At 35.9% G+C, this 13341-nt stretch overlaps 2 protein-coding genes and 1 pseudogene across 2 annotated transcripts; 2 read left to right on the top strand and 1 right to left on the bottom strand.

Annotated features, from left to right (window-relative positions):
* The first annotated feature begins 600 nt into the window (after positions 1-600).
* Positions 601-4207, top strand: LOC143565599 (alpha-dioxygenase PIOX-like). The gene is made up of 9 exons (XM_077052528.1): positions 601-714; positions 837-1073; positions 2053-2202; positions 2320-2453; positions 2539-2752; positions 2828-2973; positions 3080-3307; positions 3439-3641; positions 3741-4207. The coding sequence occupies exons 1-9, from the start codon at positions 604-606 to the stop codon at positions 4205-4207; spliced, it is 1890 nt and encodes a 629-aa protein (XP_076908643.1). The 5' UTR covers positions 601-603.
* Positions 4208-7411: 3204 nt separating this feature from the next.
* LOC143565584 (uncharacterized) lies at positions 7412-9421 on the top strand. The gene is made up of 4 exons (XM_077052518.1): positions 7412-7816; positions 8544-8597; positions 8979-9038; positions 9151-9421. Exons 1-4 carry the CDS (start codon positions 7484-7486, stop codon positions 9268-9270), a joined length of 567 nt encoding a protein of 188 aa, XP_076908633.1. The 5' UTR covers positions 7412-7483; the 3' UTR covers positions 9271-9421.
* A 659-nt stretch (positions 9422-10080) lies between these two features.
* LOC143565583 (peroxidase 31 pseudogene) lies at positions 10081-11160 on the bottom strand (annotated as a pseudogene).
* Positions 11161-13341: the final 2181 nt, after the last annotated feature.

Below are 13341 nucleotides of genomic sequence, written 5' to 3'. Positions count from 1 at the left end.
CGTGTTCTTTTAAAGTTAAATGAACAAACACGAACATGCCCTTGTTCGTGTTCATTCGATTCGTTTACAGGCTTTCATTATTCACATTGATGAATACATCGATCTCAATCTCTAGGCTATGCTGATTTTATTTGTGTTCGTGAACACATTAATTTCCTTAATGAACGAACACAAACATAAAATCTCGTTCGGTAAGTGTTCATGGACCGTTCATAAACACTGAACAAGGTCTTGTTCGTGTTCGTTCGGTTCGTTTACACCCCCTAATAATAATGTACACCCACTACCTTTATGATAATATTACTGTAATATAACCATATTGAATACATCAATTATTATAAATCCCATGTGTTATTTCACCACTTGAAATAATTTTGTGCAGTTTGTATAGAGTACCGGTTTCGTAGCATGAGCTAGTTGTACAATCTCGACTTAGAACATTTCCAAGTTGTGGTTCTTCACAAATTTTGTCTAACTAACATTTGTCAACTGTTGAATATTCAGTCAAAAAACAAACGTGTCTGAAGTGCCCATAGCTATTATAACTATATAAATAGGCCATCTTGGTGTTGTAAGCTCACGAAAACATTTCATTTACCCAAAATGAAATCATCCACACTTTATCTATTTTTTTCACCCATCAAACACTTCATCCATGCCGACTTTCATGAAATCTTTAACCGGATGTCACTCATCGACAGGTTTCTCTTCTTGGTACGTTAATACTAATCTATGCATGCATGTTCATTAACTAATATTACATTAGTTTCAATTAGAACAAGAAGACAATTCGGGTTTCGATCCAGATTCTGATGGGATTTGTTATCTTGGTGCAGATCATTCATAGTGTCGATAAGTCTGGGATCGGGTGGCATCGTTTCCCCGTGTTCTTAGGGCTTGCTTACTTGGCTATTCGTCGGATTCTTCATGACAAGTATAATTTGCTCAATGTTGGGAAAACTCGGGTGGAGGTTCAGTTTGATTCCGGTCACAACGTTCCTTTAAATGTAGGAGATGAGAATGAAGGAACTTTCTTTGGTCGTAACATGCTCCCTGTTGATCAGCAAGATAAGGTATCGAACGACGATTTCTATCATATATCACCAGTAAAATTGCATTAAAGCTATCATCTTTGGTAAAGTTGTATGTAACATGTCAAGGATGATATTTAGATACAACATTTTGCATAACTCAAGTCCATAGATATATCCTTAAACTTAGTATATATCATATCAAAATAATCATCAATTTAATATAAAACATAATTGAAAAAATTAAATAATGTATTACTTGAGCATCAAATTAATGACTTGTGTCTATCTTTAAGGTTTTAAGTTGCTATACATAAATATTGTTTTAAGATATTTTTTTACACTTCTTTTCTTGTTTATAATGTAGTTATTACTTATTGGCAGTACTTGAGCAATCTAACTACTACTTCTGAAATTGCATTAAAGTATAACTAAAAACAGCTGGTAGCTTGGTAGAACCAAGAGCATATTGATTAATAGGCTGATAGCTAATAAATATTAAAACTTCTTTTATGCAATTACTTTCCATTCAAATGATTTGTCTACTAAAAATTGCATTGACTTGACTTCCTTTTGTTAGATTTGATTAGTTTTGTCCAATTTAATTATTAGTGTGATCGAAATGATATGATATACTTTAAACCTGTAATCATGGTTAAATAGGTCGTAACTAAGGTTCATAAACTTATAATGGATCAATGTGAAAAGATAGAAAATAAAAAAGATAAGAGAAAAAGGTGTAAATTAACACGTATAGTGATTTTCTTGTTACAAAGATAATTAAGTTGGATATAAATCATTAATTATTTCTATTTTACTTTAACTAAAATAAACGCCTTTACAATGTCCTTTGTTTTTCACTTAATGTCAATTAATTCTTATGATCATATTAAATCATTATTTTTATTTTACTTTTAACTAAAATGATCAACACAAACAATAATCAGTGTCATTATCCTCTTGCAAAATAGTTTTGGATGATAGCGTGAGACATGTATTAAAGTATGCTTAACTTATGCAGCTGTTGAAGCCAGATCCAATGGAAATAGCAACAAAGCTCTTAGCACGTAAAAAACTTATAGACACTGGAAAACAGTTTAACGTGATTGCTGCTTCATGGATTCAATTCATGATTCATGATTGGATTGATCACCTTGAAGAAACAAGACAGGTTCGATTAATGTTCCATTTACGTATAATTCACCTCGATCAATCTATACGGACATAAGCGTATATTAAGGATGAATTTGAGGATTAACATATAACTAAAATTGAATTTAAATCACAGATTGAGCTTAAGGCGCCCGGAGACGTAGCCAGTGAATGTCCTCTAAAATCCTTCAAGTTTTACGCGACAAAAGAAGTTGATACCGGTCTTACTGCCATTCCGAAAGGCCATCGTAACATCAGGACTCCTTGGTGGTATGAATAAGCCTTTTTTGCTTTTAAAACTTTCATTCATAAATATGTATAGAATAAGTTATTAAGAGCGGGATTAAACATGCAGGGACGGGAGTGCAGTGTATGGAAGCACTTCAAGCGCTGCGCGTCATGTTAGAACGTTCATTGACGGAAAGCTCAGGATTGCAGAAGACAGCCTCCTCCAGCATGATGACAACGGACTGCCCATAGCAGGCGACATTCGTAACAGTTGGATCGGGGTCTCAACTTTGCAAGCTCTCTTCATTCGCGAGCACAATGCCGTCTGTGACGCCTTAAAGGTATGTGGTTATCCTTTTCAATTTAACTGCCAGCTAGTAGCAAGATATTCTCACTTACAATTAATATACAATCAGGAAGAATATCCTGATTTGGATGATGAAGATCTATATCGTCACGCAAGACTAGTAACTTCGGCGGTGATCGCGAAGGTCCACACCATTGATTGGACCGTCGAGCTTCTCAAAACTGACATGCTTAAAGCTGGAATGAGAGCTAACTGGTAACTATAATACTTTTTTTATTTAACCTGACAATAAATCTGGTTTTATGTGTTGTAAGTACCATGCATTATTAATACTTTGTTGAAATTTGATACACATATTCAGGTATGGAATATTGGGAAAAAGATTCAAGGATACATTTGGGCATGTTGGAGGGCCTATTTTGGGAGGTCTTGTAGGGTTAAGCAAACCCAACAACCATGGCGTGCCCTACTCGCTAACCGAAGAGTTTACAAGTGTTTACAGAATGCATTCTCTTTTACCTGATGAGCTCATCATTAGGAATGTCAAATCTGCACCAGGCCCTAACAAGTCCCCTAAGATTGCTAGAAGGTGCATAATTAAAACCAGCTTCACACCCAAGTTATATGTCTTCTTTTTTTATAGTAACTTACTTCATGGACATGTATAGTCATGAAGGTTTATTGAGAAATGCATGTTGATAATTATGAATTTGCATGCAGTGTTAACATGATTGATTTGATTGGGAGGAATGGAGAGAACAGACTATCAGAAATTGGATTTACATCGCAAATGGTATCAATGGGACATCAAGCGTGTGGGGCGCTTGAGTTGTTTAACTATCCAGTCTGGCTAAGGGACATTGTCCCTCAAAATGTGGACGGGACAGATCGATCCGACCACATAGACTTAGCATCACTTGACAGTAAGCATTTTCTTTCTCTTCTATTTTTCAGTTATGAATGTGTGTAAGTGTATATATGATCGTTGATTCTTACGTATATATGATGATATTTTGATGCAGTTTATAGGGACAGGGAGAGGAAAGTAGCAAGATACAATGAGTTTCGTAGATCACTTTTGTTGATCCCAATCTCTAAATGGGAAGATCTAACTGAGGATGAAGAAGCTATTGCCACATTGCGTGAAGTGTACAGTGATGATGTCGAACAACTTGACTTGTTGGTAGGAATGATGGCCGAGAAAAAGATCAAAGGGTTCGCCATTAGCGAGACAGCGTTTATCATCTTTCTAACCATGGCATCAAGGAGACTCCAAGCAGATAGATCCTTCACTAGCGATTTTAACGAAGATGTGTACACCAAAAAAGGGTTTGAATGGGTGAACACAACCGAGAGTCTGAAAGATGTGTTGGACCGACACTTTCCAGAGATTACCGATACATGGATGAACTCAACGAGTGCCTTTTCAGTGTGGGATGCGGCACCGGAGCCACATAACCCAGTTCCGATTTATTTCCGTCTCCCCTAGTGATAATGCTTTGATGGATGAGATTGTTACATGTTTAGTATATATGTATTAGGTGTTGATTTTGTTGGGGTGCCTTGTGTAATATTTTCTTTTTGTTAAGTATGCATTATTTAATTTTCTTATGCTTAAAGATGTAACTGTATTTAGATTGATGAAATAAAAGGTATATGTTCAATTGGATTAGAATATTGTTAGCAAAAGAGGTTTGTGATAGATTCATTACAGATTAGAGGACTTTTATAAACACATAATCCTTTCTGTAAGAAATCCTTGGATTAACTTTTTAATGACGAAGGTTTGTTTTCAGAGGGAATTAAAATGTTGAAGTTAAATGAATTTTTAATTGGTAACTCGGAGATTATTTGATATTACTCAATCTTGAATCTATACATTTGTTTTCTGACACTTGAATTTAAATGGTACCGCTAGACTTAAAAATCCATTGGTTGCTATATATATAAATACTTAAACGATGATGATTTTTAGTTTCAAGTATAAACCAAAGAAAGGCTAGAGAAAACAATATGAAGCAAAACTAAGAAAAGCTAAATGATCAATTATGAACATGATTGACAACGAATACGGACTTTAAAATATAAATGATGACTGCTTGAGTTTAGAAAATAGTCCATTATTCATGGTCGAAGTTTTCAAAATATAAACTTGTTAAATTATAAAAGATATTCAAAATGTTCACACTCCAAATCTTGAAATATATAGTTGACTTGACTAGTTAAAATTTAAAAATCCAAATATGTTTTCACTTCCAGTCAACTTTCAAGAAATTGACCAAAGCTGGTAGTTTCCAATCATAAGAGTAGACAGACCAAATCAAATGAAACCTTTTTAAATAATTATGGTATGGTTGGTACGGGATAATGAAATATATGAAGAAATGTAATGGACGTGGTAATAGAATGGACAAAGGAATAAAATGGATCATTACCATTCCATTGTCATGTTTGGTTACCATGTAAGAATAGAATGATTAATCACTTTATTATTATTAATATTTTTATTAGTAATAATAATAATAAATAGATAAAATTAAAAATAAATAATTTAATAACAAATGAATATTCGTAATAACTATTTTTAGGACCCTCGTGCTGCAACGAGATCGTTAAACCATATACTCATTGTGAAATGTTAACTCATCAAATTTAAAAAAATATATATTTATAATGTAGTAATAGTTCTAATATAATAATAGTTATATTGTAATATACAAAATAATAATGATAATTATATAATAACTATACTTGGAAAATAATAATAATAATAATAATAATAATAATAATAATAATAATTTTATAATAGTAATAATAATTGTTGATTCTTTTGACTTTTTCATTTCTTGAATGAATGAAAAAAAAACATCCATAACCAAAAGAATGAAATTCTTAAAAATGAAAGAAGTTTCATTTCATGTGAAATGATCTATTTCATTCATGCATGGTAACAAAACATGTTTTTTTTCATTCATTTATAATGACCTATTACATTCCATCTTCCATTCCTTCGTAACAAACACTCCCTTAAGTTTGTTATTAAATGCCACATTATTTTCTTTGAACATCCGGTGACGTTTAAAAATTATATATATGGCAGCTAGCGAGCCACTAGCGAAGGAGGAAATATTATAAAAATCTTTGACAAAATTAGTTAAGAAAATATTTTTTTTCCATATATTTGGACATAAATGTTTATTTTTAAATATAAATTACATAATTAATAACTTAAGTGATTGTGTCCTTGTTGAGGACTTCGTAAATACAAATTTATGATAAGTTTAAGGTGATAGAGATACTTCAATTCTTCAAATAAGGGGTTTGAATGTTTGATACTGAACTTGATGAAATAAATAAAAATATGTAAAAAAGACAAGAATTTAGGTAAAGGAAAATAGTGTACGGGTCGGAAAAGGAACCGGAGTCTGAATGGTATAAAATGGTATAAAAGTCAAAGTCAAAGTCAAAGTCAAAGTCAAGCATTAAGAATTCAACAGATGTATTATGTATAGAAGTACTGGGTCTGAAGAAGTTTGGGCTGTTGGACAATTGGAATTGGGCTGATAGAAGTATAAGGTCTGAAGAAGTTTGGACTGCGGGTATCATTTGGGCCAGCAAGTATAAATAGATTTGGTGGTTTACGGTTTTTTATTCTTTTTAATATGGACTTCTATTTTTTCAGTAAAAATTAAATAAACAAAAAGAATTGTCAAGCTTAGACAATATACAACCAAAAAAGATTGATAAAATGGGTTCTAGTTTTTTTTCTTTTAGGCCTGAAACCTTGGCTCTTTTATAAGGTTAATGGGCCGGCCCTGGAATGCATGATATGAACTATGAACTTATGTAGTCGTGAACTTGTGTGATAGTTAAAACATAAACCAAAAATCAAGTCGGTAGGAAACTTTCACTCTGATAGCAAGATTTGTGGCTTAGTGAGTATTATTATTGTTAATGTGACTAACTCTTTGAAATCAGTTAATCACCAGTTAGATATCGTTGATTAAATGTCATCAAACTATTTAAGTTAACGATATTTACTTGGAAGACTAACTATGAAGTTAAAAAAAATAGATTGATGAGAGTTCATACATTTGAAGTACATGAACATTTCTTATTTCACACACCAGAGAAACCATAGGTTTAAGGGGACAACACTCTTGGTGGAGGTTTCGACTTTCGAGGTGACGCTCAATACAGGGAACAATTGTTTTGGAATTATATAACTGATGAAAAAATATATGAAAGTTATAACTGTTATATTTTATAAATGTTAGGCTGGTTGTTGTGGGGCCTCAATATGGGCTGCAAAAGTGATGTGGCGTGATAATAAAGCTTTAACACCGTGTCCGGAATTTAATGCCCAAACAGTAAATGAAAATGGTAACACCCCTTTAACAAAGAAATGGTGGAACCCAAATACTTAAACAATGAAATTGTAAGGCTTTAACGTGTAATAGAGCTTTAAATCATAACTCGATGTTAAAAGAGTTCGTTAGTCAAAACACCACCGTCTACATAGCAGTGGCATAACACTTTAACTTGAAATTTAAACCCCCTCCGCAACAACCAAGTTTAAGATTAAAAAAAAAAAACCAACATTGTAGATTTCTTTTAAAAAAATTTTAATACCAAATATTGAAAAGTAGTGTTCCATCTCCATGAGTTTGTTTACTGGATACTGGATTGGATAGGGTGGTATTATTTCAGCTTCTATCCTCTGTTCACAACACAAGCTCTCCATTGATTCAATCAAACAACACTAATGGCTACTGTTTCTGCATCTCCATCCATCTATCTTTCTCCACTCTTCAAACCCCACAAAAACCCTAAAACCCTTTTACCCACTTCTGTTTCCTCCACCACCGTCACATGTTCAATCCGATTATCCCATCGTTGCATCACCATTCCCAATTCATACCCCAATTTGTTAATACCCCAGAAAAGATTATCGAATTTGAACAAGATAAGGTTATCTGTAGCTGAAGAAGAACCCGTTGTTGTTGAAGAAGAGAGCAGTAGCAGCAGCCAAGAGGAACCGGAGGCCACCGTGGCTGTTCCGGTTTCCCGGTCTGATATGCTCACCATGTTCTTTAAGGTGAGTCTTTTTTTTAATGGGTTTTGTTTGGTAAATTTTTAAAGGTGAGTGAATGTACGCCAACTGTTTGATAATTGTTCTAAGAGAATATTTGAATTACTTGTAGTTGTATGCTGGAATGCATTTGTAATTGAGCATATTCTATGGTGTATATTCAATATTAGCTGTAATTTGGGAATCCTGGTTAACTGATTTCATACAACATTTAGCTAAAATTTCTTGTATATGTTTAGGGGTGTAAACGAGACAAGCCAAGCCCAAGCTCGTCTAAGCTCGAGCTCGGCTTGTGAACAGTTTTTCAAGCTCGAGCCCGGCTCATTTCGAGCTCTATTTCTAGAGCTCAGGCTCAACTCGTTTATTGTTTATTAATAATTATTTTTCTTATATATACACTTATTTTTGTATATATATTTTAACTTTATATTGTATATATAATATTAGTTATCATAAAATTGTATGTTTAGTATATTAAATAAAAATTATACAAGTAGCGGGCTTGTTTAGGCGAGCGAGTCAGCGCGAGCTCGACAAGTGAAGCTCGGGATCAGGCTCATTTATTAAACACACTTATTTTTAGGCTCGAGCTTGTTTAAGCTCCGCTCGACTCGAGCTTTTAACGAGAACATCTCAAGTTGCTCATGAGCGGCTTGGCTCATATGCACCCCTATATATCTTATCCAATTTGGTTCAAAAACACTAACAATCTTTGATCTTTATGTGTATGAAGGCTGAGGGATCAATGAGTGAAGCAGTTATTCCGTCTATAACAAGTGCTCTAGAGGTAAATTTGAATTGTCTCCGATTTATTCCTCATTCGAAATGGTGCAGTCTTTTATAACTATGCATTACAACTAGAGGTGTACAAAACAGGCCTTTTGCAAAATCGGTTCTGGTTATAAACCGAACCGGGCGATCAACAGAGAATAAAAATTGGTTTGTAAAAAACCGGTTTAGGAAGAAAACTGCTTTCGGCATTGTTTTCAAATTGGGTCAGGTCCAAAACTGGTTTCAGGTTAGAGACTACGAACCGGCCGGTTGAGTCGGGTCCAAAACGATTTTTTTTGCTAACGTGGGCCGGGTTATAAGCCGGGTTGGCTGGCCCAGATCAGTTTCTTTGTACACCTCTAATTACAACTATGCATTCTTTGTTATGTTGTTTCAGGAGACAGATGACATCTCAAATCTAAGAGTCCAAGTTCTTGAGGGTATTGCAAGTGTTGAGGTGAGCTTTTTTTTAAATCTTTTGAAGTGCCAGAAATAGATACCTTATATCTGTTACTCCGTTATACAGTGGGACGTTGAATGCAAGCTGACCCATTTTTGTTTTGCTTTAGTTAAAGAAGAAAACAACTGTACAAGCTACCGGAGTGGCTTCTAATCTGGTTGAGATCTTACAAAATTCTGGATTCAAGTTACAAACACTGAGTTTGAGCTTTGATGAGGATGCCAACTAAATATTCAATTCCGTTATGTCAATTTTCTTATCTATTAATGATGAGTGTTCGCAATTTCGCATCATCATAGTTAAGGTATCTTGAAACTTCTTGCTGATACTGTCTTTCAGCATGCCTTTACATTTGTATTTTGTTGTTTCGGAAGCAAATAAGCAATAGAGCAATGAAACATATGTAGAGTTCATTTCACATTTTTCACCCGCAATGTTCCAGTTTATTGTTGTATTTGGCTAGCTGATGATGGGTGCATGCCCTGTTTTTAGTTATGCATTAAAGTTTATACCTTGTGCATGGATTATTGAACGGTTTGAAATAGAGTTAACTTGGTATGTTATGGAAAAGTAGCTAGAGGCTAAAACATATTTATGCTGTGTTTGCTTAAGATGAACCATCTAATTTTAAAACATAGTGAGGTCTGTAAATGAATCAACTGAACACAAATTGGGATTGTTCGTGTTTGGTTTTTTTTTAAACTTTTAACGAGTGAACACAATCAGACAATCAGTGACAAATGCAATTTCGTGTCCATTCATTAAGAATTCGTGTCCATTCATTAAGAATTCGACGTGTTTGTTAATATCTTGAACGAACGTAAATAAACATAAATGGACACCAATTAAAGTAGATTACAAATCAAAGAACTAAGTCTGGATTAGTTGAAATAGTCACACCCTGATACCACTTGGTGTTTGCTTTAGATGAATGGAAACATTATGAGAACCCAAAATCAAAGTGGTTGACCGTATATCAAATAAAGTCAAGAGTCAAGGCATCATTCTCCGCTAATTAAGGCATAAACTGATCAAAGTGATTCATTTAGTATAGAAATTATATAATCTTTAACATCCAAAAAGCCAAAAACAAAATGTATCAACCCAAATCCGGACATCCGGTCTAGTTAAACGAGTCACATCGACGCCGAATCTCCCCACTCCGCCCGCTCTTCACACCGACCAAACTCAACTTCTCAATCGCCCACGCAAACGCCTCAAAGAACGCCTTCTGATCCCTCGCATACAACTCCACAAATGGCCTCATCCGTCGATCCATCGCCATCGCCCTATCCGACCTCAAAACCCCCAACCCTTTAGGCAAATTCTTATAATACGAGTTATCAAAATCTCTCGGGGTCATTATGTCATTAAACACCGACAACGACGGGTTCTTTCGGTAATCCGCACACGCGTTCCTCAAACCCGCAGCATACCGCGGGTTATAAGATGGATCGAACCGTGACGTGTTACGGTAATTATAAATATCCGAACTAATCTCACTACAATGCGAGAAGCCAATAGTGTGGGCCCCGGTCAACGCGACCATCTCCTGAACCGAAAACCCGGCCGATTTGAAGATTTTAATAATCCGGTTCATCGACATTTTGGGTGTGGGGAGTATGTTCTGGGCGCGTGAGGCGCGTGAGGTTAACCCGTCTCTCCGACCAAGCTTGACGTTATAAAAGGGGCCGCCCATCATGGTGACGAGGTTGCGCGTGGCGACGGCGAGGATGTCGGCGCAGGAGACGACGCCGGGGCAGGCGAGTTCGAGAGCGGTTTTGGCGCGTACGACGACGTCGAAGGCGTCACCGGGGAGAGAGAGGTTAATGTCGGCGTCACGCTCGGCTTTATTGAAAGGAGTGGAGGAGATTAAGACGGAGGCGTCGCAGCCGTCGACGAGGCAGTCGTGGAAGAAGAGGCGGAGGGCGGCGCCGGCGGTGGTGGGAGAGGCGATCTGTTTGTTGGTGGTGGTGTCTTGCATGATTTGTTCGAATCTGGGGCATGTGTGTTTGTAGAATGAAGTGGTGAGTTGGGAATGAGAGAGTGATAATAACGATAGTAATAATAATAATAATAGTAAGAGGGTGGTTAAGAGGAATGGTGGTATTGCAGCCATGGCTGATTGAGCTCAAGAGAGTGGTGATGAGGGTAAAGGTTTGGGGTTTTATTATTATATGGTTATACCAAATAGCAAATAGCAATATTCGTTTTTGTTAAGTGATATAAATGTGGATTTAAACGAGAAATATTGATTAATGGTGGGACTTGTATTCTTTATTTTTTTAATTAATTTTCATAACATTAATCATTACTTATCAGGGAAATTAGTTAATATTTTCATGGAGTTGATTATATGTTAGACAAGATCATTTTTAACTCATCATACGTGAGGAAACTTTTTGGTCCAGCCTAAAACTCCTATATTATTAGTGAGACTTGACTCGATACCTCCTCGGCCTTGGTTGTAATCATTAATTTTTCTTCAATTAATTAAATTCCCTTTGCTTTTTATACGTGTTTGAATTTTGAGCATTCCAACGTGAATGTTCAAATATGAATAGAGCATTATTATATGCCGCCATCAATAGTTAAGCCAACAGATTACTATCAATACAGATCATTAACTTAGAACGAGCATGCATTATTAAAGCAGAAATTGAAAATCGTCAATAAAAATAGGATCCACTAATCAAATTTCAAATTGTAAATCTAAATCCAGTAATAAACAAAAATCGAGTTCCCAAAATCAAACAATAAAAGATCGACAAAGACATTAGAATAGAAGATCGATAAAGACATGTCACGCAAATCAATGAAGACATGTAGATATCTAAATTTATCAACCTTTGTATGCATATTAAAGCATTTCCAGACTCTCATCATCATCGTCTCTATAATTAGAGCATTGGGGGTGGTCCGTTATACACGGCCATCACCCGTGATGGCATCACAAACACCGCCGCCGGTCCTCCCATCACGCGTGATGGGGGGCGGCCGTGATGGCAATCACGCATTCAAATCCAATGTTAACGTTAATGTGACCGTTGAGGAGATTAAAAAAAAAAAGAAAAACTTAATTAACCTATATAAATATAATCAAATCCAACTCAAATCTAACTCAAATCCTCTACTACAAACAACATTCTAACATCACACAAACGGAGGGTTCAAAGAAACGTGGCTCGGGTTCAAAGAAAACCCAATCCCGACCAAAGGTTCGACAAACTCTTAGCGAGCCGGCGAGATTCCGATTACAAGATGAACCCGACACAACCCAACCATTCCAACAACAACCTTTTCAACCACAACCGTTCCAAAACCAACCATTTCAATCTCAAACATTTAATTCACCGTTTTCATCGACACCGTATCAAATCCAACCGTTTATTCCACCTTTTTCTAGCCAAATATTTCAAAATAATCCTTTTGAAACGTTTCAATCTCAACCGTCACAAACGTCCGTCGATCCTTTAGAGGATAACAATGTTATACATCAATTTGCACGTGCTTTTCTTGATGAAGACGACGATGTGGATGAAGATGAACCCATGGAGGAGCCCGCGGAGGAGGATGCCATCGTCCGTAGACCTTGGTCGTCCGCGGAGGAGGTCACCTTGACCAAGGCTTATTTACACGCCTCCGAAACAAAAAAACACGAAAACCAACAAAAACGAGATATGTTATGGAGACGTGTTATTGCACATTTCGAAAAACTTCCCGGTGCAACCGATCGAAACATGTATAAAATGACTTCCAAGTGGGGAGATTTGAATAGAAAAATGTCAAAATTTAATGCTTGCTACATCCAATTGGTAATTATTTTTTTAAATCTATTAGTTAATTTTTTTTTATAATTTATTACTTTATTTTTACAATTTTTATATATATATATTTTTCGAAATGTTTTGTAGAGCTGAGATCCACAAAGCGGAGCGAGCGAGGCGACTATCATAAAGAACTCATTGAGCAATTATATCAAGATTTTCCGATATAAATCTTTTCCCCACTTGGATGCGTGGGAGATTGCGAGACACCACCCAAAGTGGGAACCGGTTCCCGTGGTCGACATGGACAGATCGACGGCTCCAAGGAAAAAAGGATCTTCTTCAAAAAGATCAAAAACTTCCGATTCTGGGAAGTACACAACGTCTACCGACGGCTTGTCAAGCAACACGCCGAATATGAACTTGAACGATCAACCCGGAGACGATCCCGACGAAGACCCACCCACACCCACACGGCCGCATCGCAAGAAAAGTGGGGAATTGTCAAGATTAGGAAAGGAAACGGTGGCCGA

Source organism: Bidens hawaiensis, unplaced genomic scaffold, assembly GCF_021521415.1.
Source record: "Bidens hawaiensis isolate Kalapana, Puna unplaced genomic scaffold, B.hawaiensis_p1.1 tig00022487_1, whole genome shotgun sequence".
Taxonomy (NCBI): Eukaryota; Viridiplantae; Streptophyta; class Magnoliopsida; order Asterales; family Asteraceae; genus Bidens; species Bidens hawaiensis.
This window is presented reverse-complemented; position numbering and strand designations above follow the sequence as displayed.